At 39.2% G+C, this 26,012-nt stretch overlaps 1 protein-coding gene across 3 annotated transcripts in view; it reads right to left on the bottom strand.

The window, feature by feature from the left end:
* The window catches only part of PDE1A (phosphodiesterase 1A), a 462,055-nt gene that overhangs the window by 337,346 nt on the left and 98,697 nt on the right, over positions 1-26,012 (bottom strand). Inside the window, exon 1 of one of the 3 annotated variants that reach the window (XM_078146948.1) lies at positions 19,629-20,395. The exons of 1 other annotated variant lie outside the window; for it this stretch is intronic. Coding sequence is in view for 1 of the 2 variants with exons in the window: in XM_021006391.2 (XP_020862050.1) it covers positions 19,629-19,681 (53 nt within the window). In the remaining variant the exon portion in view is untranslated. Of the gene's footprint in view, positions 1-19,628; positions 20,396-26,012 lie in introns of those variants that run through there. One more of the 3 variants, XM_021006391.2, reaches the window with a different exon arrangement.

The following is a 26,012-nucleotide window of genomic DNA, read 5'->3' as shown; positions in this document are numbered from 1 at the left end:
ATATTTCTCATTCAGTTTTCCAAACTCACAAAAATGCATTTATATAATATTAGATTTACTACTCATTCAATTGGACAGCTTTCTAATTGTTAAAGGTTAGGGTGGCGATGTCAAACTTCTTTAAAGAAATGAGCAAGATTTGCTAGCCTAGCTATGTCCAGGGTTAAGGAGCCTTTAGGGCAAAATAAATAACAGAGGGCCCTGGCAGACAAAGAAAAAAGACCAGACAGAGACAATTCAGGGAAACTTTAGAGTAACCAAGACTCAAGGGAAGTTATAAAGGAGGCTAAAGTTGGGTGAATTTCTCGATAAAGAAATAATACAAAAGGATAATTGATTGTAGCAAGGAGAACACACTGGATCCTACCCACCACTTTAGCAGAAGACCTTAACTTATACTTTCCTGAGAAAAATAGAGGCCATTTGTCATAAGCTCCCTTTACTTCCTGACTCTACATCTCAAAATCCCTTGTCATAGTATCCCATTCTCTCCTCCTTTATAATCACTGAATTGGTGTTGCCTCAGTGAATCTAAGCCTAGAAAAGACCTTAGTTTAAAAAAAGCCATGGTCTCCCACTGCAGCTGGGGCCATCTCCAGTCATCCTGATCTATCTCTTGCCACTGGGTCCAGATAGCTCCAGAGGGGAAAGTGAGGCTGGTGACTTTGCACAGCCCTCTTCACTTAAATCTGATTCACTTGAAAGTCATGGCATCACCTTCTTGATGTCATTGTCTTCTAGAACGCAACAGCAACAGCAACAACAACAACAACAACAACTCTGGTCTGTGATGAAGAAATGGACCTTCTTATCAGCAAGGCCCTTCTCCTTTTACTACCATTAGCTACTTCTTCTACCATTGGCCACATGCATTCCCAGGTCTCCCTCATCCTTAAAAACACTCACTTGACCCTACCATCCTCTCAGACTAGCTTCAATCACTTCTCCCTTTACAAACTCCCTAACTGTACCCCAAGACTCTGTCCTGGATCCTCTTCTCTCTCTTTACACTCTCTCTCCCTCAGTGACCTCATCAGTTTTCCCAGCTTCAATCATCATCTCTGTGCAAATAACTCCCATATCTAGCCCTTGACTCCAGAGCTCCAGTCTCATATTAAACATGTCCAAAACAGAACTCATTATCCTTACACCCAAACCTACCCCTCTTCTTAATTTCCCTCTTTCTGCCAAAGAACACCACCATCCTCTCAGTTACCTAAGTTCCCCACATCATTATCATTCTCAACGGCTCACTCTCTTATCTCATATATCCAATCAATTGCCAAGTCTTATCTACCTCCACAATATCTTTCACATCTATCCTCTCTGCTCCACTCACATGGCCAGAACCCTAATTCAGATGCTCATCACCTCTTTCTTGGACTATTTAACAGCCTCCTAACTGGTCTTCCTGCTTCAAATCTCTCTCCTCTCCAAACCATCATTCATAAAGCAACTGAAGAAATTTTCCTAAGGTTCATGCCTGACCATGTCATTTCTCTGTTCCATAAATTCCATTGGCTTCTCCTTCCAAAATCAAATGGAAACTACTCTTTTGGCATTTAAAATCCTTCATAAATCTGACTCCAATCTATTTTTCTAGTCTTATTGTATCCTGTTGCAGGAGAGAACTGAGTAGATCTGATCATTTGGATTTGTGATTAGTGAAGCCCTCATACTCCATTTCACAGTTAACAAAATGAGATCTACATAATTATGGCAGGGAAAGGATATTCAACAAATATGTGAAGTGACAGTAATGCTCACTGATTCAGCAGAGCACAGCTCCTCTGCCTCTAAGTTTCCACTGTGATCTCCTAGTTATGTCTCATGGTTTTTTGTACTCAGGCTTCTAGAAGGCAACATCAATGGTCTCCTGAGCCAATTAAGTCTCAAGGACAGTTTCAATATTTTTAAGGAAATGGACCAACCCAGGCCACATTTCAGAGGACTCTGGTATTTCTCCTACCATGCTTTCCATCATTCCTTACAGTCACACTGGCCTTCTTAAGATTCCTCACAGAGAACATTCCCTTTCCATCTTAGTGCCTTTGCACAGACAATCCCTCATTCTTGAAACATATTTCCAGCTTCTTCCCCTCTTACAATCCCTAGATTCCTTCAAAGATCAAGCTAAACACTATGTCTGAGATGAGGCCTTTCCTTATCCCCCCACCTTCTAGTGCTCCCACCTCCCACAGATGACCTTGAATTTTTTGCACATACTTATATGTGTACTTCTTGTCTCCCCTTACAAAATGTAAGCTCCGTGATGGCAGGAGTTGTCATTTTTGCCTTGCTAAGCCAGAATTGAGCATAGAGTCTGTAAATAGCAGTTGCTTAATAAATGCTTGGTTGATTGAGGGATTGCTTAGAAATCCAAGAGTAAAGCAGAGGAAGAGGTATGCCACTTTGATTTTGGGGGGGAAAAAAGGTTGTTAATGTCAAAGAATGCTAACAACTTCTGGCCTGTGTTCATGACAAAAGCAAATCTCAATTGTGTTACAGATAAATCTATGCTGTGATCAGTCACCTATTAGTTAGACATTAATGTTTGATGTTCAAGTAGCATGTCAATACTTAGGACCCCTTTCCTCTTACTGGTGCTCTATTGAAGTTAAGTCCTTATTTTTCATTGCGATCTTTGTTAATGTGGTCATTATTATTAATGGCTAGCATTCATGTAATGCTTTAAAGTTGGCAAAGCTCCTTATGCATGTTATGATATTTGATCCTCTCAATAATCCTAAGAGGTGGGTGATATTATTATCTTCAATTTATGGATGAGGAAACTGAGGCAGAGAAGTTAAGTTATTTGCCCAAGGTCACATAGCTAGTACATGTCTATGGAAGGATTTTATCTTAGGTCTTCCTGATCCCTAGTTTAGCACTCTATCTACTAATCTACCTCAATCACAATAAAAATGAAACAAGCATATAATCAGAATTATATTTCCAGTGGGAGCGATTTTATTTATGGTGATCAAAATTACCCTGAAATTATACTCTCATTTGTATGTCTACCACTGGATAATCTTCACGCTCTCTGATGGCTTCCTTTAAACAAAATCTTCATCGATTTATTAACATATTTGTCCATAGCCTTATGTAGTCCCTTACTATCTTACCAATGGCGAAAAGAACATTCAGCATATCTGTTCTTTCCTCAGTTTGCATCCACCACACTACTTCTTCTTTTGGCCCATTACTCCTGAACTTAAATTCTATCTCCGAGTCTCTGTTCAAGCCACATGCATGAGCAACTTCCTGTTTCATGCAACCACAACCAATCTCTTCCAGTTTTTGAAATCAGCACCTGCATTAATCCATTACATCCTACAAATAACCAATACAACATCTGGCCTACCCCCCCCACCTCAAGGTTCATTGGTAGTTCTATATTTTGGGGTATCATGTTTGCTTATTTTGGTCGCTCTTTTAGATGAGCAGTTAATCAAACACAGGAAGTAGCTCTGTTCTTTTAATTGGCATTCTAAATGCACTGTCTATTCTTAAATTTCATTGTTGACCAACCTGTGAACAACCATTATTGAATCCAATGTTCAAGCCTGAATATAGCCATAGGATCTTCTATAAATGGGCTCCTTCCCAAATTTTTCTCCCCTTCCAGAGGCCTCTCCCTGAACAAAGCCTAGAACCACATATGCCATCTCTTGAAAATGAAAACCAGAAGAACCTCTCCTCTCTAGAGATTTTGACAACTCAGCCTCTTGTGTAGGCAAGAACATTGAATGATATTTCTTATCATCAGTGAGGACAGTCTTATGCAAATGTCCAGGCTTGAACCTCAGGTTACAATTTAATATTTATTCCCTAATGTACACCTGGGGAGCCACGTGGTGTACAAATAGAGTGCCAGGCCTGGAGTCGGGAAGACTCATCTTCCTGAGTTCAAATCTAGCCTCAGACACTTGTTAGCTGTGTGACCCTGGGAAAGTCAATTACCCCTGTTTGCCTCCATTTCCTCATTTGTAAAATGAACTGGAGAAGGAAATGGCAAACCACTCCAGTATCTTTACCAAAAAAAAAAAAATCCTAAATGAGTTCATGAAGAGTTGGACACAATTGACACAACAACAACAACAATACAGACCTAGACAAGGCCTATGAGTGCTTAATCAGATTTGGCCAAGCAATTATTCTCAAGAGTAGCTCACATATTGGAAATTTCAGGCCCGGGATTTAAAAACAATTTCATCTAACACTGGCAATATAAAACTGCTTTAGAACAAGTGGCTCATCACCATCCTGGGTATCTGACATCCCTAAATTCATTACCTTCTTCCCTAAAATTTTTCTTCATCCTGACTTAATAATTTCTACCACTGTTACTGGTCTCCCAGTTTGAAACTAAGGGATTGTCTAGGATTCCTTTCTCCTTCACCTCTCATATTTAATTAGTTGTGAAATCATATTGAATCCACATCTGAAACATTCCTTAAATATATCTCATCCTTTCAATTCCAACCACTGCTATGCTAGGCCTGCATAGACACCTGCCTAGTGCATTGCAATAATCTCTGAGCAGGTTTTTACCTCCAATCAATGCTTCATACTCGCATCAAGATACTCTTTCCTATTTATATAGCTTGTCAATCTGGAATTCTGCCTCCTACAATTAAGATTTATCTCAAATTACTCTTCTCCATAAATCCTATTCTCTATCCAAATTAGATTACTCTCTATTCCCAAATGTGACCTGTACTTTTGCAACTCTGTGTCATTTCACACATTATGCCCTATGTGGGGGTATTTGCTCCTTCCTTCATCTGTACAGCTCCTGTAAATCCTTTGATCTCCTTGGTAAATAACAATGTTCCATGTTGGATCTTACATAGCACTTTTTTTGTGTGTCTCTCAGTCACATAATGTATATTATTGTTGTTGTTGAGTCTTTTTTTCAGTCATCTCTGATTCTTTGTGACCCCATTTGGTTTTGGGGTTTTTTTGGCAAAGATATTGGAGCTGTTTGCCATTTCCTTCTCCAGCTCATTTTACAGATGAGGAAATGGAGGCAAATAGAGTTAAGTGACGTGCCCAGGATCACACAGCTGGAGAGTGTTTGAAGCTAGATTTGAACCTTTGAATTTGAATCTTCCTGACTCCAGGCCTGGCACTCTATCTTCTGCATCACTTAGCCGCCATATTATAGCTACCTACACTTTTAAAAAATTTTTTCCCTAACCCCTACTAGACTGCAAAGTCTGTAAAGATAGAAAGCATGTCTTACTTTATCTACCTAGGTTCCTAGCACAGTGTTCTGCACACAGTAGGTGCTTAATAAAAATTTGTTGAAATGAAATTAATATCTTCATGTTCTTAGGCTCATAAATGTGGGCTGCTCTTTCATTCTTCCATCTCCCTCCTTGCCTTTTCATAGTATATAATTTAGTCACTTTGGTTCATGAAAAATGCTGTTTTATTTAAAATATACATATATATGTACATACACACATTTATATACACATACATACATGCTATATAACTACATATATATATATAGTGCGTATGTAGTTATACATATATAAATACAGTTCCATATCATGTATGTACATATGTATATATCTGTCTGTATCCATCTCTATCTCCGTTTCTGTATCTAAAACTACTACCCAGTTCAACTTCAAATGCTTCTGTAAGTGCAGTTGTACCAAGGATGGCAGTGGTGTTCTCTTCAGGAAAGAGAATTAACATTTTCATGGGAAATAATAGATTGCCTATTCCCAGAACTCTGTTTTTCTTTTAAGCCACTTGCAAAAGAGAGGCAAAGGCTTGAGTTGTAGGTACTTTCTCTTTTTGCTTGAAATTTAAATTACGCTTTTTTTTTTTTTGGCTTTAGCTACTGGGAGGGAGGGAGAGGAATGGGCAGGGGAGATACTTGAATTGATGGAGTAGAGAGCAAATCTACCTCTTCATTCTGTAATTCCAAATAACATAAGGCCTGGGCCTAAGCCCAGACAGCAATAAAGAAAGGGAGAAGATAATGCAAGGTACTTTTCTTTTTAAATGCAGTCAGGGCCAGCCTTATATGTTGCCAGAGGAGGGAGAAACCCACATGAAAACCTTGGAGAGATTTATTCTGCCTCAAAACAGCAACCCCATGATGTGGAATTCCATCATAAGAGATTTAAAAGATTCAGCCCTTTGGGTCTTAGTGGCATTTTTATCATTAGGATTTCCATTTTAATTATTAATATCCTTAGCCTACAGAGTACTTTGGCAAGGATTATTGCACATGACTCTAAAAGCAAGGAGAGACAGCATGGAATAATGGTCAGAGATCTGGCCTACAAACCAGGAAATCCTGGTTTCAAGTCCTGCCTTCTGACATATAGTGGCTGTGTGAACTTGGGTAGTTACTTAATCTTTCAGTGCTGTAGGCAATTCTCTATAAGTTTCAAAGAAGTTGAGGAACTGCATTTATAAAGGGAATTTCCTCTTCTAGGAGTTTTTTATAATGATGAAATCACAGATCAGTCCATCAACAAGCATTTACTGAGCACCCACTGATGTGCCAAGCACTGACTTGAGTGCTAGGGATACAAAGAAAGGAAAATATCAAGGTCAGTCCCTGCCCTCCAGGAACGTACTGTCTAATGGGGAGATAGTATGCAAATAACCATGTACAAACATTCTCTACATAGGATGAAGTAAAGATCATTGACAAATGGAAGGCAAGATAAATTAAAAAGGGTCAGGAAAAGCTTCCTCTGTTAGATAGGATTTTAGGAAATCTAGATGAAGAGGAGAGCCTTCCAGGCATGGGAATAACCAATAAAAGTTTCACTGTTTAGAGACTGAGTGTCTTGTGCAAAAAAAATAATAATAATAATAATAATATTAAGGAGGTCAGTGTTGCTGAATGCCAGATAATGTGAGGTCAAAGAGGAAGGAAGTAAGATGTAAGAAGGCTGAAAAGGAAGGAGAAGGATAAGTTTTGAAGGGCTTTGAATGCCAATCAGAAGACTATTTTTGATACTGGAGGTGATGAGGACACTGGAATTTGTTAAACTGAGGGGGGCGACATGGTAACACCTCAATTTTAGGGACAGCAATTTGACAACTGAGTAAAGGATGGACTAGAGTGAGGAGATACTTGTGATAAGGAGATCAATCAGAATAATATTACAATAACCTAGGCATGAGGTGATGAAGGCCTGCACAAAGATGGTGGCAGTGTCAGGAGAGAAAAGGGGTGCCTTATGAGAAATGATATGAAAATATAGTCAACAGAAATTACTAACAGACAGGATGGGAAGAGAGAGAGAGAGAGAGAGAGAGAGAGAGAGAGAGAGAGAGAGAGAGAGAGAGAGAGAGAGAGAAGATTTAAAGATGACACCTAAGTTGTGAGCCTGGGTGACTGAGAGGATGGTATGCCCTCCACAGTAATAGGAAAATTAAGAAGAAGGAGGGTTTGGGGGAAAATAATGGGTTCAGTTTTGGACATGTTGGTTTTAAGATGTCTACAGAACATCAAGTTCAAGATTGCCAATTGCAGTTGAAAATGTAAGACTGGGTGCCAAGAGTTTAGGGCTGAAGACCTATACCTGACAGTCATCTACATAGAGATGACAATTGAATTCATGGGAGCTGATGAGATCACCAAGATAGATAGTATAGATATAGAAGAGAAGAGGTCCCAGAATAAAGCATTTGGGGGGCACCCATGGTGAGGAGTTGTGACCTGGATGAAGATCAAGCAAAAGAGAATGAGAAGGAATGATCATACAGGTAGGAAGAGGGCCAGGACAAAGTAGGATCACACAAAAAACTAGAAAACAGAGTATCAAGGAGAAGAGGGCGATTGATAGTATAAAAGGCTGCAGAGAGGTCAAGAAGGATGAGGCTTGAGAAAAGGTCACTAGATTTGTCAATTAAGAGATCACTGGTAACTTTGGAAAGATTAGTTTTTGTTGAATGATGAAGTCTAAAACCAGACTATAGAGAGTTAAGAAGAGAGTAAGATGAGAGAAAGTGGAGACGTTAATTATAGATGGCCCCTTAAAGAGTTCAGACACTAAAGGGAGGTGGGATATGAGATGACAGCTAGCTGGGATAGATGGATCAAATGAAGATTTCTTTTGCAGATAAACGAGACATGAGCATACTTTCATGTAGAAGGGAAGGTGATAGGATGATGACAAAGAACACTGAAATGGGAGCTGGAGGGAAACTAAGACTGTTTCATAATCCAATCTAGGGAGGCCCCTGAAGACAATACCAGCTTCATGCAGTCAGAGCTTCAGCATCAAATGCCTAATAAATGGGCATTGAGAATTCATAACTTTCATTATCATAACAGCCTGCAAACAGAGAGTTCGGTACTTCATTTTCCATTTTCTTGCATCCCAGTTTCTCCATCAGATAAATCATGATATTATTTCTAGTAAATAAGTGGAACAAAATTATGATGGAAGCAGACATTGCCATTACCTATTTCAAACTTTTATTCATCAACTATCAATTTAATTCTAATAAAATTTCATCCTAAAGATTAACAACCCAAGGATTTTTCTTTGACAAGCAAGGCCCAAATAAGTAAAATCCAATAAGTCTCTTGAACAGAGTCTTAAAATTATACAGCAAACACTTATTATACAAGCCAGAAGACTATAAAATAATCCAGTAACATTATCCACCCACAGCAAGCTGGCTTTAGAAAGGGGACAATAAAAATTATCTATTGTTTAATTCTCTGTCACTTAACAGAACTATATAACAGTGGACCAACCAAACATCTTTCTATTGCACTTGTAGACATAACAGCAGCCTTTCTCAATAGAAAATGACTCTAGAGCAAATTTTCAGACATTAATACTGATGAGTGTTTCCTATATATACTTCAATACTTTCACAGCATCATCACAATCAGAATAAAAGCAGAGGCTCTGGCTCTTGAATGTCTACTTAAATAAAACCTCAGAGTCAAGATCCATCTCAGAGACCATCTAACACAATCCTTACCTGAGCATAAACTGTTTGAAAATATGAAAGTGGCTATTTGCTTGTAGGCTTCAAGTGACAGGCAATTTAATACTTCTTAAGGAAGTTAAAACTTTTGGACAATTCCAGACATTACCTTGCCAACAAAGGTCTGTGTAGTCCAAGCTATGGTTTTTCCAGTGGCAAGGTATGGATGTGAGAGTTAGCTATAATGAAAGCTGAGCACCGCAGAACTGACTCTTTCAAACTGTAGTGCTGGAGAAGACATTTGAGAGTCCCTTGCATAGCAAGGAGGTCAAATCAGTCAGTACTCAAAAGAAATTAATCAGGCTATTAACTGTAATGTCAACTACTAATGCTGAAGTTTAAATACTTTGGCCAGATAATGAGAAGATGGGACTCATTGGAAAAGACCCTGATGCCAAACAAGTTTGAAGGCAAAAGGAAAAGGGGCAGAGGATGAGATGTATAGATAATGTGATGGAAACAATTAACATGAACTTGGACAGACTTCAAGAGATAGTGGAGGATAGAAGGGCCCAGCATGCAATGGTCTATGGGGTCACAAAGAGTCAGACACAACTAAACTACTGAACAACAATCATTAGGAACATTTTCCTTATATCTATCTGAAATCTACCTCTGTTCCTAAATCTGCCACCTGTTTCTCCTACTTCTTCATTTTGGGACCAAACAAGACAAATCTAATCACTTTTTCACATACAAAAGCCTTCAGATATTTGAAGACATCTATTGCCCCCCTCCCCTCTCATTCTCTTCTCCAGGCACATAGTTTTGAAAATAATTTTTAAGACATCAATGGGCCAAAAATCAATTATATTCAGTCCACAAAATGGTACTAATTCTTCTCACTTCTCCCTTAATCAGTCTGAGAGTAAATCTCATTTTACATTTATTAGTTTATGATCATAATCCCTATTTTGCAGATAAAGAAGTCACAGCTCAGTCAAGGTCACGTAGTTAGTAAATAGCAAGGTAACAACCAGACCCAGGTCTTTCTGATTCTCATTTCAGTTACTACATTATACTCTTCTCTCAAAAGACTGAGCAGTGGCTAATGGCAAACTCAGAGTTCCTTATCCTCCTAATACTCAGAAAAATCAAGCCACAAAGTTATAGAAGCCAAAGATGGAGTGTACTCATGACTTTTAAGTGCACTGCCTGCTTTTCATTGTGCCTGATGTCTTGTTTACATGAGATCCTCATCTCCCGTCACTGTGCCCTTGCAAAGACTGTCCCTGTGCCTGGAGTGCACTCTCCATCCTCACTTCTACCTCTTGTAAGCCTTAGGGGTTTTTTTTAAAGCTCAGCTCAAGAACCATCTCCTACTGTAGGCCTTCCTTACTTCAAAGCTGCTAGTGTCTTCTCTCACTTTCCAAAATTATCATTTACCTACTTCGTGGAGATTTTGGATCTATTTAGCACATGTTGCTCCCTTGATAGAAGGTAAGGTCTATGAAGGTCAGACCTTTTTTTGATTTTATCTCTGAGTGCCAGAACCTAAAACAGTGTCTGATACATAGCAGAAGCTCAATAAATGCTTACTGATTGATTAATAGGTTGACATGCTCTTATTTCTTTCAGGTTCTGTGCCAAAGGACCAAAAATTCATATTCCCACTTGATACAAAATCACTTGCTTCTTTTCATTATAGGTTACCAGAGCATTCCTATCAATGGAAAGTTATGTTCTCTCCACATTCCCAAAGTACTTGGAAGCAACTATCCAAGATGACCTCAAAGCCTGTAAACACTATGATTTAACAATGGCAACGTGGGTTTTACCCAATGGTGCTAAAATTTGGGTGCGGATGTCTCACAGGGCCTTTCTTCTACCCAACCTCCTGCTGACTCTATGGGGATATGCTGCCATTTTTCCTTCTGCAACTACACCTGTACCTGGATTATTCTCTAAACCATTGCTGGCTTTACCTAGTTCTGCTCAAGTGAATCATCCCCAGTCACAATATCTAGTAGTAGCTCTGAGAATCATGCCAAATACTTGCTCCTTTTCTACAAACAATAGCTCACATTAATATAACTCTTTATGCTTGGCAAAGCACCTTCTTCACTATCTCTCAGATAATTAATATGAGTTCAAATCTGGTCTCCGATGCTTACTAATTGTATCTTTGCCAAGAAAACCTCAAATGAGGTCACAAAGGGTCAGACACTATTGAAAATGACTGAACGACAACAACTGCCTCAATTTCCTCAACTGTAAAATAGAGATGATAATAATACCTACTTCCCAGGTTGTGAGGATCAAAAAATGATAATATTTTTAAAGTGGTACAGTGCCTTACACATAATAGGTGCTTAATAAATGGCTAATTCCTTTCTTCCTTCCTAAACTGACTTAGGAATTTAAGCACTGAATTACTATTTTATGGATCGAAAAACTGAAATTTAGAAAGGTAGGTGAAAAGGTTTCCACATGGTCATACAACTAGTAGAATATCAGACCTGGAATTCAAATCTAGGCGTCCTGAGTCCAAGTCAAATATAGCACACTGTCTCTCAGACATTAATAAAAATACATCTGGAATTATTTTCCTTATATATTATTTATGTATATATATTTGTGTATATGCACATACATACATACACATATATGTACACATGAATGTTTGTGTATATGTGTGTGTGTCTATGTGTGCAATATTCCTATAACACATCTAGTTCAAGATTTCCAAGAGGAATTTTGACATGTATGGCTATAGTTATAGCTATAGTTATAGCTCAGGAGAGAAGCTGGGGCTAAATATATAGATCTCGGAATAATCTGCATAGAGATGGTTAAATCCATGGAAACTAAGTTTGAATCCCAACATTACACTTTTTAGCTATATGCAAATCCTTTTCTTTGCAGATAAGTTTCATTTTCTTCATCTTTAAAATGAAGAGAACAATGTCTTGCCTATCAAGTCTCAAGGTTGTTATGAGGTGTAAATAATGTATGTGAAAAGTCAATTCCAAACTGCAAATCATTGTGGAAATGTTAATTGTTGTTGTTGGGCAAGGAGGCATGCATGGTCCAAAAGCAAGGTCTGAACTTCACCCTCAGCCACTCCCTCTTGGGAAATTGTTGTTCATTTATGCCTGACTCTTTATGACCCTGTGGACCACAGAATGTCAATATTGTCCATGGGATTTTCTTGGCAAAGATACTGGAGTGGTTTGTCATTTCCTTCTCCAGTAGACTGAGGCAAAGAGAGGTTAACTGACTTGCCCAGTGTTACGCAACTAGTAAGTGTCTGAGTCTGGTATTTGAACTCAGGGCTTTTTAATTCCAAGCCTCGTGCATTTAAGGCTTTAAGCCTTCACTACAATACATATGACTTGACATCACAAAATAAAAGTCCATATGCCATGACATTAAAAATATATGTATTTAAATAAGTGACATTAAAATGTATCCAGTGTTGACCTCTTTTTTATGTCACTCCCCAGAAGACTGCTATATTACTTTTGATTAGTCCAGAGTCTTGTCAAGTTTTTCCTGGAGAGATATAGTTGTTCCTTGAGACAAGAACTAGATAATAAATGGTCTATTCTTGTGCCTTGCTACATGGTGGCTAATTCTCCTACTGTTATTTGAGCCTGACAAGGAAAGCAGGAAGTTCTGGGTTCAAGACCTACCTCTGACATATGCTAGTTATGTAACCCTGGGCAAGTTACTTAATAGCTGAGAGCCCCAAGAAAGTTCTAAGACTATACATCACAAAGAATATATTGATCTACATGGGTAAAGGCAGTTCCCCACTGGGAGCTTTCTACATTTATGAAATCACAGGTTCAGTTAAAAACAAAAGATAAATATCATTTGCCAGATCCAAAATAGGCCCCACGAATTGGTACATAGATGTCACAGTGGATAGAGTTCTTGCCCTGGATTCAGGAAGACTCTTCTTGAGTTCAAATCTGGCCTCAGACACTTTTAAACTGTGTGACCCTGGGCAAGTCACTTAACTCTATTTGTCTCAGTTTCCTCATCTGCAAAATGAGCTGGTGAAGGAAGTGGCAATCCATTCCAGTATCTCTGCCAAAAAAACTCAGATAGTATCATGAAGAATCAGACATAACAAAAAATGACCAAAAAGCAATAAAAAAAATCTCTCTAGTTCGTTCCCAGTTTCTAGAATTTAGGGTAATGATCCATTTCAATGCAATCCAACAAGAATTGACCAAATGCTTACTACATGCAATGTACTGCACTAGGCATGGGGTATAGAAAGACAAATGGAGACCAGTCGTTGCCCTCAAGAAGCTTATGTTGTACCAGAGGGATAAAACATGTAAAAAGATCAGTAAATACCCAAAATTTGAAAAGAATGAAAGGATTTACAACTAGGCAGACAAGAAAGCCTTCCCATATAATTAATTGGTGGTGCACGTTCCCTTACAACCTGAGATGTTCATAGAATGATGGTTTGAGAGCTGGAAGAGACCTCAGAGGTCATTTAGTCTAACCCCACCCCCTTTTTGTTAATGAAGAAAATAAGGCTGAGGGAGGCTAAAGAACCTGACCAAGAGCATAAAACTAGTTAGTAGAAGAGCTGAGATCTGAACCTGAGCCATCTAACTCCAAATCCAGTGCTTTCTTTCTCCCTTCTTCCACTAAAACATACTTTAATCACTAAAATAGAAAATCAGATACTTCCTATCAGTTTCCCCAAATGTGCTATGTATGACAGTGAGCTGCTTTCTGGGGCTGGGATTTTTAACTGGGCTGTACATTCTCAAACACAAGACCATAACTATTAGGAGGTAACCCCTAACAGTATGTGATTTGAAAGTCACCAAAAATCTAGGCTCCCTTACTAGATAGTCACTGGGTATTAAGAATTTCTCCTGTTGGAACCATTCCTTTGGCTAAGGAAGAAGCTTAGCAGAGAGGATCAAGTACTTGTCCTGGAGACAGGAAGACAAGGGTTGAAATCCCACTACTGATACTAACTGTGTGATCATGGACAAATCACTTAAACTCTCTGACCCAGTTTTTCCCCTCTATATAACAGAGATAATGGTTCCTCCAGACCCTATCTCAGAGGACTGTTGTAAGATACGAGTAAGAAAATGTGAGTATCCATTCTTATCCCACTCAAAAAGCTCCTGCTGAAATAAAAATAGATTACGTGGCATGGATACCCCAATAACCCAAATATAACCGTTAAAAGCATTAGATGAGGATGAGATGATTTACTCAAACACAGGGCTCTAAGAGTTAGGACTTGAGGTGGATCTAAGTCTCACAGAGGTCCTCTCCCAAAGATCCTCTAAATGCCTGATGCCGTCATCAGCAAATTCCTGCCCCTTCCAAAAAGAAGTGAACTCATTTCAGCTTCTTTGAAGCAATTTGACCCCACTGTGACCTGAATTTGGCATATCAGATATCCTAAACCTTTCCAGTCTTCTTATGCCTTATTTTTCCCTCATACTCTGATCCATTAACATTGGCATCCTTGCTATTCCTCACACAACACACTCCATGTCCTAACTCTAGGAATTTTCATTGGCTGTCCCAGCATACCTGAAATGTTCCCCCTTCTTATCTCTGCTTCCCGGTTTCCCTGGCTTCCTTCACAGCCCAGCTAAAATCTCACCTTCTCCAGAAAGCCTTTTTCCAGTCCCCCTTAATCCCAGTGCTTCCTTCTGTTCACTACCTCCCACTTCATGCTGTTTATATCTTGTTTGTATATATTTATTTACCTATTGTCTCCCCCATCAGACTATAAGGTCCCAGCAAGCAGGGGTTGTCTTTTGCCTTTCTCTGCATCCCCAGTGATTAACACATTGCCTGGCACCTAGAAGGTGCTTAATAAGTACTTTGATTTGACTTCATTAAGCCTACCTTTAGGCACAGACCCTGGCTCACCTAGTCTCTGGCTCTTAACTTCTTTAGTATAATTATAGTAATAGTAATTCACATTTTTTGCAGCTTTCTAATATTTACAAAGTGTTTCCCCATAACATCCGTTGAGGTAGGTGAATCAGGGATTATTATTCCCATTTTACAGATAAAGTAAGAGAAACTCAGAGTGGTTAAGGAACTTAATCAGGATCACAAAGTTGGCAAGTGTCAGAGCCAGGACTTGAATCTGCCTTCTGATTCCAGGACTAGAGCTGTTTCCATGACGCAATATCTAATCTGAGCTTTGTCCACAGACTTCCGAACCCATGACTCAGTCGTTATTTCAGTGTTGGTCTCTTTCTAATAGTGATGCCTTGGCCTCTTCCTTGTGGATTAACTCCTTGGCTGTCCCTTTGCTTCTTCCTTTATTTTTCCTTTTTTTGAGATGGTTCTTCCCTGACCTCACCAAGGCTAAAAGTGCAGGGGCCACTCATGAACCCAATCTCACTACTAATCAGCAGGGAAGCTTTGACCTGTTCCTTTTCCAGACTGTGCCAGCAGCCTGGTTCCCTCCCCGCTATCGGGAGGCTCATCGTACTGGTGGCAGGCTTGGTACATGCATCTGCTTTGACCCCACTATAACTCAGGACTCCCAAGTTTAAGTGATCTGCCAGAGATTGCAGGTATGTACCACCCCTGTTCTCAATGTGGCCTTTGACTTCTAAGAACTGGATTCTTAGCCTTGCCCATGAAGTGAGCCATCTTAGTTGTCCTTCATCCTAAGAGACTGTTCTAAGCCCTGCCCTCAGCTGCCCCTCGCGTGTTCCAGGTTCTTGGCTTCCTTCCAATGGCTCCTCCATTATATGTCATGGTAGGGAAAGAGATGAGTTTTAGACTCAGCGCTGGCACATTAGCCCTGTGACGTTAGGCAAATAATTTAACCTACATGACCCTCATTTTCTTCAGCTGAAAAATGGCAATAATAATCATTCAATTACCTAATTTGTAGGCCTGTTTGTGAGGAAAAGTCTTTGTAAAACATAAAATTATATATATACATATGTGTGTGTGTGTGTGTGTATGTGGATGTGTATACATATATATGTATATGTATACACAGAGACAGCCAGGTGGCACAGTGGATAGAGTGCCAGTCCTGGAGTCAGGAAAACTCATCTTTGTGACTTAAATCTGACTTCAGACATTTATTACCTATGTGACCCTGGGCAAGTCACTTAACCTTGTTTGCCTCAGTTTCCTATTGGACAAAATGAGCTGGAGAAGGAAATGGCAAACCACTCCAGTATATTTACCCAGAAAACCCCAAATAAGGTCATGAAGAGTCACACACAACTGAAAAATGATTAAATAGCAGCAAAGTATGTACACACATACATATATATATATATATATATTTATGCAGTATATGTGTGTGTATGTGAGAGAGCAATCCCATCATATTGACCCCTTATGTGCCGGAAGCAGTTCCAAATTTGATAATACAAGGGCCTGGAAAAATGTGTTACAGTTCTGGTAAGGGAGGGTACCATGAGGGAACAGGGAACCTGGGTAGGTTTGGTGACAAAGCCAAATAGAGCTTTCCTCCCAGTTATGCCTAAACTCTGAATAGCATGTCCCTAGGGCCTCAAGGGAGCACACAGCAGCTATTTTAAGCCAGTGAGTATCTGATGGGCATGCAGTACACCCTTGAGGGAACAAACAGGAAGTGAAAGTTGCTCTATTACCAGAGACTAGCCTTAAACTTTCTCCAGGGAATCATAGCTGGCTACTCTGATCTTACAAGACACTTTCCTCTTACTCCTCCTTCTTTTCTTCCTCCTCCTCCTCTTCTTCCTCCTCTTCTTCCTCTTCTTCCTCCTCCTCCTTCACTTCTGCCACCTCCTTCTCTTCTTCCTCTTTCACTTCCTCCTTCTCTACTTCTTCCAACTCCTCTTTTTTTTCTCTTCTTCCTCCTCTTTCACCTTCTCCTCTTCTTCTTCCTCCTTCTCCTCATACTCCACTGCCACCACCACCACATATAATTAACAACCCATTTCACTCATCCTTATTTATCCACCCATATCCATCCCAAGGTGATTTTTTCAGTCAAGAGTTTCTTTCCATGACAGGTTTAAATTATTCTATTGTCAGTGCGGCATTTTTGAAATGTAAAGTAATTTTTCCAGACCACTACAGTGCTATTTAGGAAACGAAAACAATAAGTTCAACCTAGCAAGTAGTATACTAACAGTATTTGCAATGGGTAAATTGTGGTACAGTAGAAGGAATGCTAGACCAGGAATCAGGAAACATAGATTATAGTTCTTACATTTCTAACATTTTCTGTGAGACCATGGGCAAATCACTTCACCTTTCCTAGACTCAGTTTTCTTATCTGCAAAATGGAGATAACCTATATTAACTTCATCATAATGTTGGGGTTGGGGGATAAGTGCTTTGTAAGCCCTAAAATGGTTTACAAATTTTGGTTATTATTATTATAAATTTTGGTGAGAGGGGGAGGAGATCCTGTGAGAATCAGGTTCATTACTTCTAGGAGACCAAAGAATGAAAAAGGGCTTATGGATAAGATGGCTCAGTGGATAGAGCTCTGGGACTGGAGTCAGGAAGACTCATCTTCAAATCTGTCCCCAGATACTTACTAGCTGTGTGATCCTGGGCAAGTCACTTAAAACTGTTTGCCTCAGTTTCCTCATCTGTAAATTGAGCTGGAGAAGGAAATGAAAAACCATTCCAGTATCTTTGCCAAGAAAACTCCAAATGGGGTCAGAAAGAGACAGACATGACTGAAAATGACTGATGATAAATGAGGAATTAATTAAGCAATACCCGCCCCAACTGCCTCAGGCACCTAAATATCTAATAATGTTCAATTGGGCACACAGATGAATGAAAAGTAGATCAAGAGCTAAGAGTCACAACTGTGTCATATTTCTGAGGGCAACTGTGGATTTATGTAACTAAAAATGTAATTACAGCAGACTCGAGTCCTTTGGTAGAAGGAATGGAGTTGGGGGGGCACAAGACAGAATCAAGGGACGCACCATACAAATTCTTCTAAGAATCATTCTAGCGCATTGCTCATACTTCCTTTTAAGAAAGAATGATATCTTCCTTATCCATTGTTTCCATACATGTGTTTCCAAGAAGGAACAGATTAACCAGGAGAAAGGCTTAGAAGTCTCTTTTGATTTGATGACATGACAGATGGATTAGTAAATTCCAGGTAACATAGATGAGAATGGGAATGGGACAAGCATTTATGAAGTACTACTATGTGCTAGACACTGTACAAATATCTCATTTTATCCTCACAACAACCCCTACTAGGTAGGTGCTATTATTAGCCCCATTTTACTGATGAAGAAACTGAAGGCAGGAAAATTTAAGTGATTTTCCCAGAGTCACACAATTGCTAAGTGCCTAAGACTAGATTTGAACTGAGGTCTTCCTCACTCCAGGCAAGTGCTCCATCCTACAGCTCTAGCCTAGTGCTAGCTCTCTCAGGTGGATAGATAATTTTAGTCTGTTTCTATGGTTGTATGAGATTTGCATATGTGTGTGTGTGTGTTTATATGCATGTATACATATAACACATCTATATTTACTTGCAATATATTGACTATAATAAGTGGTATTTAGTTAAATGCAATACATTTCCAACCTCTGAAACAAGCATTTATTAAGTGTTTACAATGTGCCACTCACTCTCATCCATTGTTTCAGTTATTATACACATATTATTATCCAGGCATGGCTATTTGTGATACAGTATTCAGCTCCACATGGTCCAGTTTCAAACTTTCTACTAATCTGAGCTCCTTGAAATTCCTTCTGGGAAAACCTATTATCCATAATTAATTCTATATCACTCACTTGTAAGCTGCAATTTGGATTTTATTATCTCCACTATTCTTATAATCCTGTTTATGATATTATTGTTTAGAAAGTAAAAGAGTGAAATATCTCAGGCTTATTCCAGTTTTTATTTGTTTTGACTCATGTTCTAAAGGATCAGAAACAATTCCTGTCAGAAATACAAGTCCAGGAGTACTCCCAGTCATTCAATACTCAGGTACTAAGAGACCATGCAGATCCGGCATTTAAAATGCATAGAAAACCAAGACAAGACACACATCAATGAAACCGCTGTCATCACCTAAAACAAACAGCCAAGAAAGTTTAGTCCCGACCAACTAACTAGTTACATCTTCACTATTCCAGAAATCTCCTTCTGTTACCCTGAAATGAGGGTGTTTCCACCTACACGGGATGTGAAATCTACACAGCAGTTCTGAGGGCTGTGGACGTCAAGAACCTATCCCCACACACCAAGCGAGCACCTCGGGAAGGTGTAGCATTCCAGACGTTGAAACATTGCCTCCTGAACATAATCAGTTCAATGAACCAAGAACAATGTTTTGCATTTAGAGGACTGTGAAACCTTGGAAAATAACAAGGGATTGCATAACGTTTCAAAAGTTTCTTAAGCACTTTGCCATTCCTCCTAATGCCCAGCTAAGATTAAGGGGAGAGAAAAAATCCCTGGTAAAGTTGATAGCAGAGAATGTGTACACAATTCTTGTCCATGAGTCCTGAATTAATTTAGTTACCAGTCTAAATTGCAAGCCCATCTACTGTGGGGCGCTGTAACAGAATGTTAAAACTTCTGACACATTCTGCTACTTCGCTTTGCTTTAGGCTCCAAAAAGCCCTGAATTAACACACAGAGAGAAGCTATTGCATTTGGCAGCTATAGCATCACTTACCGAAAAATCGGTCTTTGGAGATGTTTTTTCTTGATGGTAACATGGTCATCCATTTAAAGGAGGAGAGTTAACTTCTTCCTGGAAAGCACTCCAAAAAAATCCAAGGAGGAGATTGTCCTTTGCTACTGTGCTGCTAAGAGCACAGGGAAAAGAAGAGATTTTTCTCCTTTTTTTTGATAGTTGGGGAAAACTTCCTCTCTCCCTGGCAGCTGAGCAATGTGGCCATAGAGGCCACATAAGACAGGCACGTTGCTGCACTCCCCCACGGAGTAGGGTGTGCAAAACAGTACTGGAGAGTCAAGTTGATCTGGGCAAGAAAAGTGCGCCGGACCCTCAGAAATGGAACAAGGAAAGTGGGAAGCTGCCAAGTATTAGCCAGGTAGAAACACCCTAGGTTATTCCAGCCATGAGCCCACTTCTTCCACACGCTGGTCAAGAGTTCTGAAACACTAAGTCCCTCCCCGTCTTTAAAACATGCTGCTCTGAGGCTCAACTTTTTTTTTTCTTCAAAATAAAAGTTGTGCAGCTGGTTCAGCATTCCCATGTGAGTACCTTCCGAAAGTTTGTTCTGTGAAAATAAGAACTATATACAAATTAATGAAGATGGATGGATCAGGGTTGTGTTGCTGGCTCCGCTTCAAGAAATTGTAATTATTTTACAATCTGGCTTTTATTCACTCTGGAAGAAGTGTGGAGACGACTCATCATTTTTGGCACTCATAACCTAATAACCTACACTTGGCTGAGGTCGAAAATGCCATTTTCAACTGGTAGAAGTCTATGTGAAATAGACCAGAGCTGGAAAAGTTTAAAAAATAAGAATGCTCAATACAATGGGTGACTACCTCCTGAATGTCTGTACCCAAATGTGGTTTCAAATCAAGAGAAAAGACATTGCAAAGAGAGAAAGAAAAACAAACACAGTCTGTGAAAAAAAGAAACTGGTAAAATTGACTTGGGGCTTAGGATTTTTTAGGTTATGCAATGAAACTTGTATTGATGGAGGGGGGGATAAAAACTTAAACAAAAGAGGAAAGCTATGTGTTTGTGTGTTTGTAGGAGAGGCTGTGCTCAAATCAAAAGAAATTATGCCAGGGGTTGCTTGGGTGAATTAAGCCTCTCACTTCAGGAATCTTCTTTTGCCAAAGAGTAATCAGAATGATCTTTGTAGGTTTGAATATAAATTATCAGATATAGTCTCCTTGAGATCTGATATATTCACCATATTCCTATTAAATCAATATCACCGTGAAATTCCAGGAGGAGATCTGATGCATTTCAAAGGAATCAATTTTAAGATGGGGTAGAGTTCACACATGGTGCCTTAAAGGATCTAAAGTTTATGAATTCACAAAAGAAAATGTCCCCAAGTATCATATATCAATATAGCCAGGTAATCCTAAAAATAAGAAAAATAATGTAAAGTTCATCTAAACTTCATCATTTTACAGATGAAAGAAATGAGACCCACAGAGTTTAAGTGACTTAAAGTCACACAGGTGATAAGAGGCAGAGCTGGGACTGAAACTCAGGTTTTCTGACTCCAAGTCTGGCAGTGTGCAGCTGAATCATGCTGGCACTCATCAAATCATTTCTGTAATTGTGATTTCTGGGGTGGCAATCTGAGGAATAAGTACTTTTGTAATTCCCAAATATTTCCACACTTAGCAGGTCCCTTTCAAGGGGAGAGAGTGACAGTGGAGGGAGGAAAAAAAAAAGATAGGATTTGAAATCAGAGGACCTAGGTTTGATTTCCATCTCAGCTTCTTATTATCTCCCTCATTTGTCAAGAAATTTCATCTTTCTAGGTCTCTATCTCTTCATCTGTAAACCTGGAGGGCTTTCAATCACTTCTATAGTCTTTTCTACTCCTAAATCTATATTCTCAATGGAATTACCATCTAAAGTGTCTTGCTATTTTGCGCTAGAGAAAGGAAGGAGTCTCTGTGGTATAATGGAAAAGGTATTAGATGGGGAAGCAAGAAACTGAAGACTCAAATAAGTGAAGAGATGGTAAGGGAAGTAGCTAGCTGCCTCTCAAGCCCCTTTAGTCAGGCAAATTATGCCCAGTGGCAGCTACTGTTAGGGGTCGCTAGGTAGCACAGTGGATTAGAACATTGGGCCTGGAGTAACGAAGACCTGAGTCCAAATGCAACCTCAGACAATTATTAGCTGTATGACCTTGGGCAAATCACTTTACCACTGTTTGCCTCAGTTTCTTCAATTGTAAAATAGAGATAATAAAAGAATCTGCCTTGAAGGATTGTTGTATCAACTGAGATATTTATAAAGCTCTTAGAACAGTGCCTGGCACATAGTAGATATTATGTCAATGCTTATTCTCTTCCCTTCCAAATATTGGATAAACTTGTATATGGGATTGCTGAATCACTCATCTTTCAGGAATTATGGAGAACTAAAGATGGGCAAATGTACAAATTTCTAATATGGACAAAAAGTAAATCTGGAAACAACACAATTAAACTTAATATTAATCTCTTACATGTAAAAGTAATACCTCCTCTTGATCATTTCCTCCAACTTTCACTTTCACTCACAGATTTGGGCCCCTAACAGGTGGCTCTCTGGTTCTAAATTCATATCCAGTCTCAGATATTTACTAGCTGCGTGACCCTGGGCAAGTCACTTAACAGCCATTTGCCTCAGTTTACTCCTCTGTAAAATGGGGATATTAATAGCAGTTACCTCCCAGGTTTATTGTGAGGATCAAATGAGATAATAGTTGTAAACCATTTAGCACAGTGCCTAGCAAAAAGTAAGCGTTACGTAAATGGTAGCTATCATTATCACCATCATCAGAATAATCATCAGTATAACACTGCAGGTGACTATTCCCACTATGGTAGCTCACAAGCCCCCATTGGTTTGCTTCCAATTAACAGTCAGTGAGTAGACTTAACTAGTATTTAGCAAAGGCATTTACTAAGATGGTATCATAAAAAGAGTTGATACAAAAAACATTTTCCCTAAAGCCCAGAATATACTTTCCCACAGTTATACACAACATTCATCAGAGTAGTAGTACAATGAGGACAAAAAGGTGGCAAAACTCCTGGATTTTCAAAGCCCAGAAGGATCATTACCCTCTCAATTTTGATACCCTTGAATAAAGTGTAGTCACACCAATGAAGTTATGTCTCCTTTGTGCTTTCACTGAAAGCCAGGGTTCTCCACTCCTCTAAATAAGATATCTTATGTTATTTCCTCCTTCCTCCCCCACGCCTTAACTTAAAACCCAGTGTGTTATTCTGTATTCCTCGGCAAAAAATAGTCCTTGAGCAGACCTAAGGAAAAGTAAATGTGCTGATTTTAGAGGCAACAGGCGGAGAAGTTGGAAGTCTATACCACCTTCTAGACAGAGTCAAGTGAGAAGACTAGAGGTAAACCTGGACTCCTGCTACTCAAACTCAGCTTTGAAGTATCTGTAGGAGTCTGACATTCAGCAGCATTTCCCATCCTTCTTATCTAAGCACTGGGGCATTTCTTCTCAAAAGTGATACTTGGGCCAAGATGGCAGAAAAAAGGCAGCGACTCAGTGAAGCTCTCCACAAAACCCCTCTGAACATGTTTAAATAATGGCATAAAACGATTCTTGAAGTAGCAGAACCCACAAAGGACAGGGTAAAATAATTTTCCAGCCAAACACAAATTAGAAGGTCAGCAGGAAAAGTCTGCACACCTGGGTGAGAGTGAAGTACAGTCCAGCACAGGCCACTCCAGCACAGCCCTGGCCCCACTAAAACAGGAGCAGGCCCTCGGAACCATGGAATCAGAAGCAGCACCAGCTGCTGCTGCTTCTGGAGCTCTCAGCCCATATATGGTAAGGGCATTGAACAACTACTCAGAAGGAGATTATAGGAATCTCCTCGCTAGCATTGAGGCAGGACTGTGTTGCTTTGCCCATACTTGGATCCTGGTTGAAGCCCTGGGTGGCAGTCCCAGGGCAGGGCAAGGAAGAGTACTAGTATAGCAGAACTTGAGGCCACATTGGGCAGGGACCCTCTTTATAGTTCCAGGGTAGAAAAGAGTGCTTATGGTCACTTGAAGACCAGAGCACAGTCCAGGAGAATAGTAAATACACCTCTCCTTAGATCACACTGAAAAGTTACAGGTCCCTAGAAGCATCTCTGAAAACAGCTGTACAAAACCTCTGAAGCTTGGGATGGTGCCCCTTCACCCTGGAAGCAGAGCCCCAACGTAACAAAGAGTTAAAAGTCTGAAGAAATGAAGAAAAAGGCTGAAGAAATGAGCAAACAGAAAAAATCTGGCCACAGAGAGTTACTATGGTGACAAGGAAGAACAAAACACATACTCAGAAGAAGATAACAAAGTCAAAGCTCCTACATCCAAAGCCTCCAAGAAAAATGTGAATTGGTCTCAGGCCATGGAAGAGCTCAAAAAGGATTTTGAAAATCAAGTAAGAGGTAGAGGAAAAATTCAGAAGAGAAATGAGAGTGATGCAAGAAATCAATGAGAAACGAATCAGCAGCTTGGTGAAGGAGATACAAAAAATACTGAAGAAAATAACACATTAAAAAACAGACTAGGCCAAATAGTAAAAGAGGTACAAAAAGTTAATGAGGAGAAGAATGGTTTAAAAAGCAGAATTAGCCAAATGGAAAAAGAGGCACAAAAATTCACTGAAGAAAAAACTCCTTAAAAAGTAGAATTGGTCAAATGGAAAAGGAGGTACAAAAGTTCACTGAAGAAAGTAATTCCTTAAAAATTAGAATTAAGCACATAGAAACTAATGACCTTATGAGAAATCAAGAGAAAAATCAAACAAAACCAAAAGAATGGAAAAAAAAAGGAAGACAATGTAAAATATCTCATTAGAAAAACAATTCACCTGGAAAATGGATCCAGGAGAAATAATTTAAAAATTATTGGACTACCTAAAAGCCATGATCAAAAAAAGGGCCTAGATATCATCTTTCAAGAAATTATCAAGGAAAACTGCCCTGATATTCTAGAACCAGAAGGTAAAACAGAAATTGAAAAAATCCATCAATCACACCTCCTGAAAGAGATCCCAAATGAAAACTCCCAGGAATGTTACAGCCAAATTTCAGAGCTCCCAGGTTAAGGAGAAAATAATGCAATCATCCAGAAAGAAACAATTCAAGTATCATGGAGCCACAAATCAGGATAACAATAGTGGCTTCTATGTTAATGGATCAGAGGGCTTGAAATATAATATTCCAAGGGAAAAAAGGAGCTAGGATTACAACCAAGAATCACCTACCTAGCAGAACTGAGTATAATCCTTCAGGGGAAAGATGGATATTCAATGATATATAGGGCTTTTAAGCATTCTTGATGAAAAGACCAGAACTGAATAGAAAATTTGACTTTCAAATACAAGACTCGAGAGAAGTATAAAGAGATTAAACAGGAAAGGGAAATCATAAGGGACTTAATTTTAAACTGTTTACATTCCTACATGGGAAGATGATACTTGTAACTCATAAGAACTTTCTCATTATTAGGGCAGGTAGAAGGAATATATACAGACAGAGAGCACGGGCATGAGTTGAATATGAAGGGATGATATCTAAAAAAATGGAGGAGGAATGTGCTAGGGGAAAAGGAAAGGGAGAGGTAAAATGCAGTAAATTATCTCACTTGAAAGAGGCAAGAAAAAGCTTTTACAGTGGAGGGAAAGAGGAGGGAGGTGAGGGGAGTGAGTGAACCTTATTCTCATTAGAATTGACTCAAAGAAGGAATAATATACAGACTCAATTGGGTATAGAAATCCCTACAGGAAAGTAGGAGGGAAAGGAGATGAGGGAGGGGTGGTAGAAGGGAGGGCAGATTGGGGAGGGGGTAGTTAGAAGAAAAACAGTTTTGAGAAGGGATGGGGTGAAAAGAGAATAGAATAAATAGAGGGGGAAATAGGATGGAGGAAAACACAATAAGCAATAGTAACTGTGAAAACATTTTGAAGCAAGTTTCTCTTATAAAGGCCTCTTTTCTCAAACATATAGAGAACTGAGTCAAATTATAAAAATAAGAGCCATTTCAACAATTGATAAATGATCAAAAGATATGGAGTTTTCAGATGAAGTAAAGCTATCTAAAGCCATATGAAAAATACTCTAATTTACTATTGATTAGAAAAGTTCAAATTAAAACAATTCTGAGGTAATACCTCATACCCATTAGATTGGTTAATAGGACAGAAAAGGTCAGTGCCGAATGTTGGAGAGGATGTAGGAAAAATGAAACATTAATGCATTGGAGTTGTGAACTGATTCAACCATTCTGTAGAGCAATTTGGAACTATGCCCAAAGGGCTACAAAACCATGCATATACCCTTTGACCTAACAATAGCACTACTAGGTCTGTATCCCAAAAGAGAT

Source organism: Phascolarctos cinereus, unplaced genomic scaffold, assembly GCF_003287225.1.
Source record: "Phascolarctos cinereus isolate Bilbo 61053 unplaced genomic scaffold, phaCin_HiC Scaffold_726;HRSCAF=1367, whole genome shotgun sequence".
NCBI classification, from domain to species: Eukaryota; Metazoa; Chordata; class Mammalia; order Diprotodontia; family Phascolarctidae; genus Phascolarctos; species Phascolarctos cinereus.
Note: the sequence above shows the minus strand (reverse complement) of the source record. Positions and strands in the feature narration are given on the sequence as shown.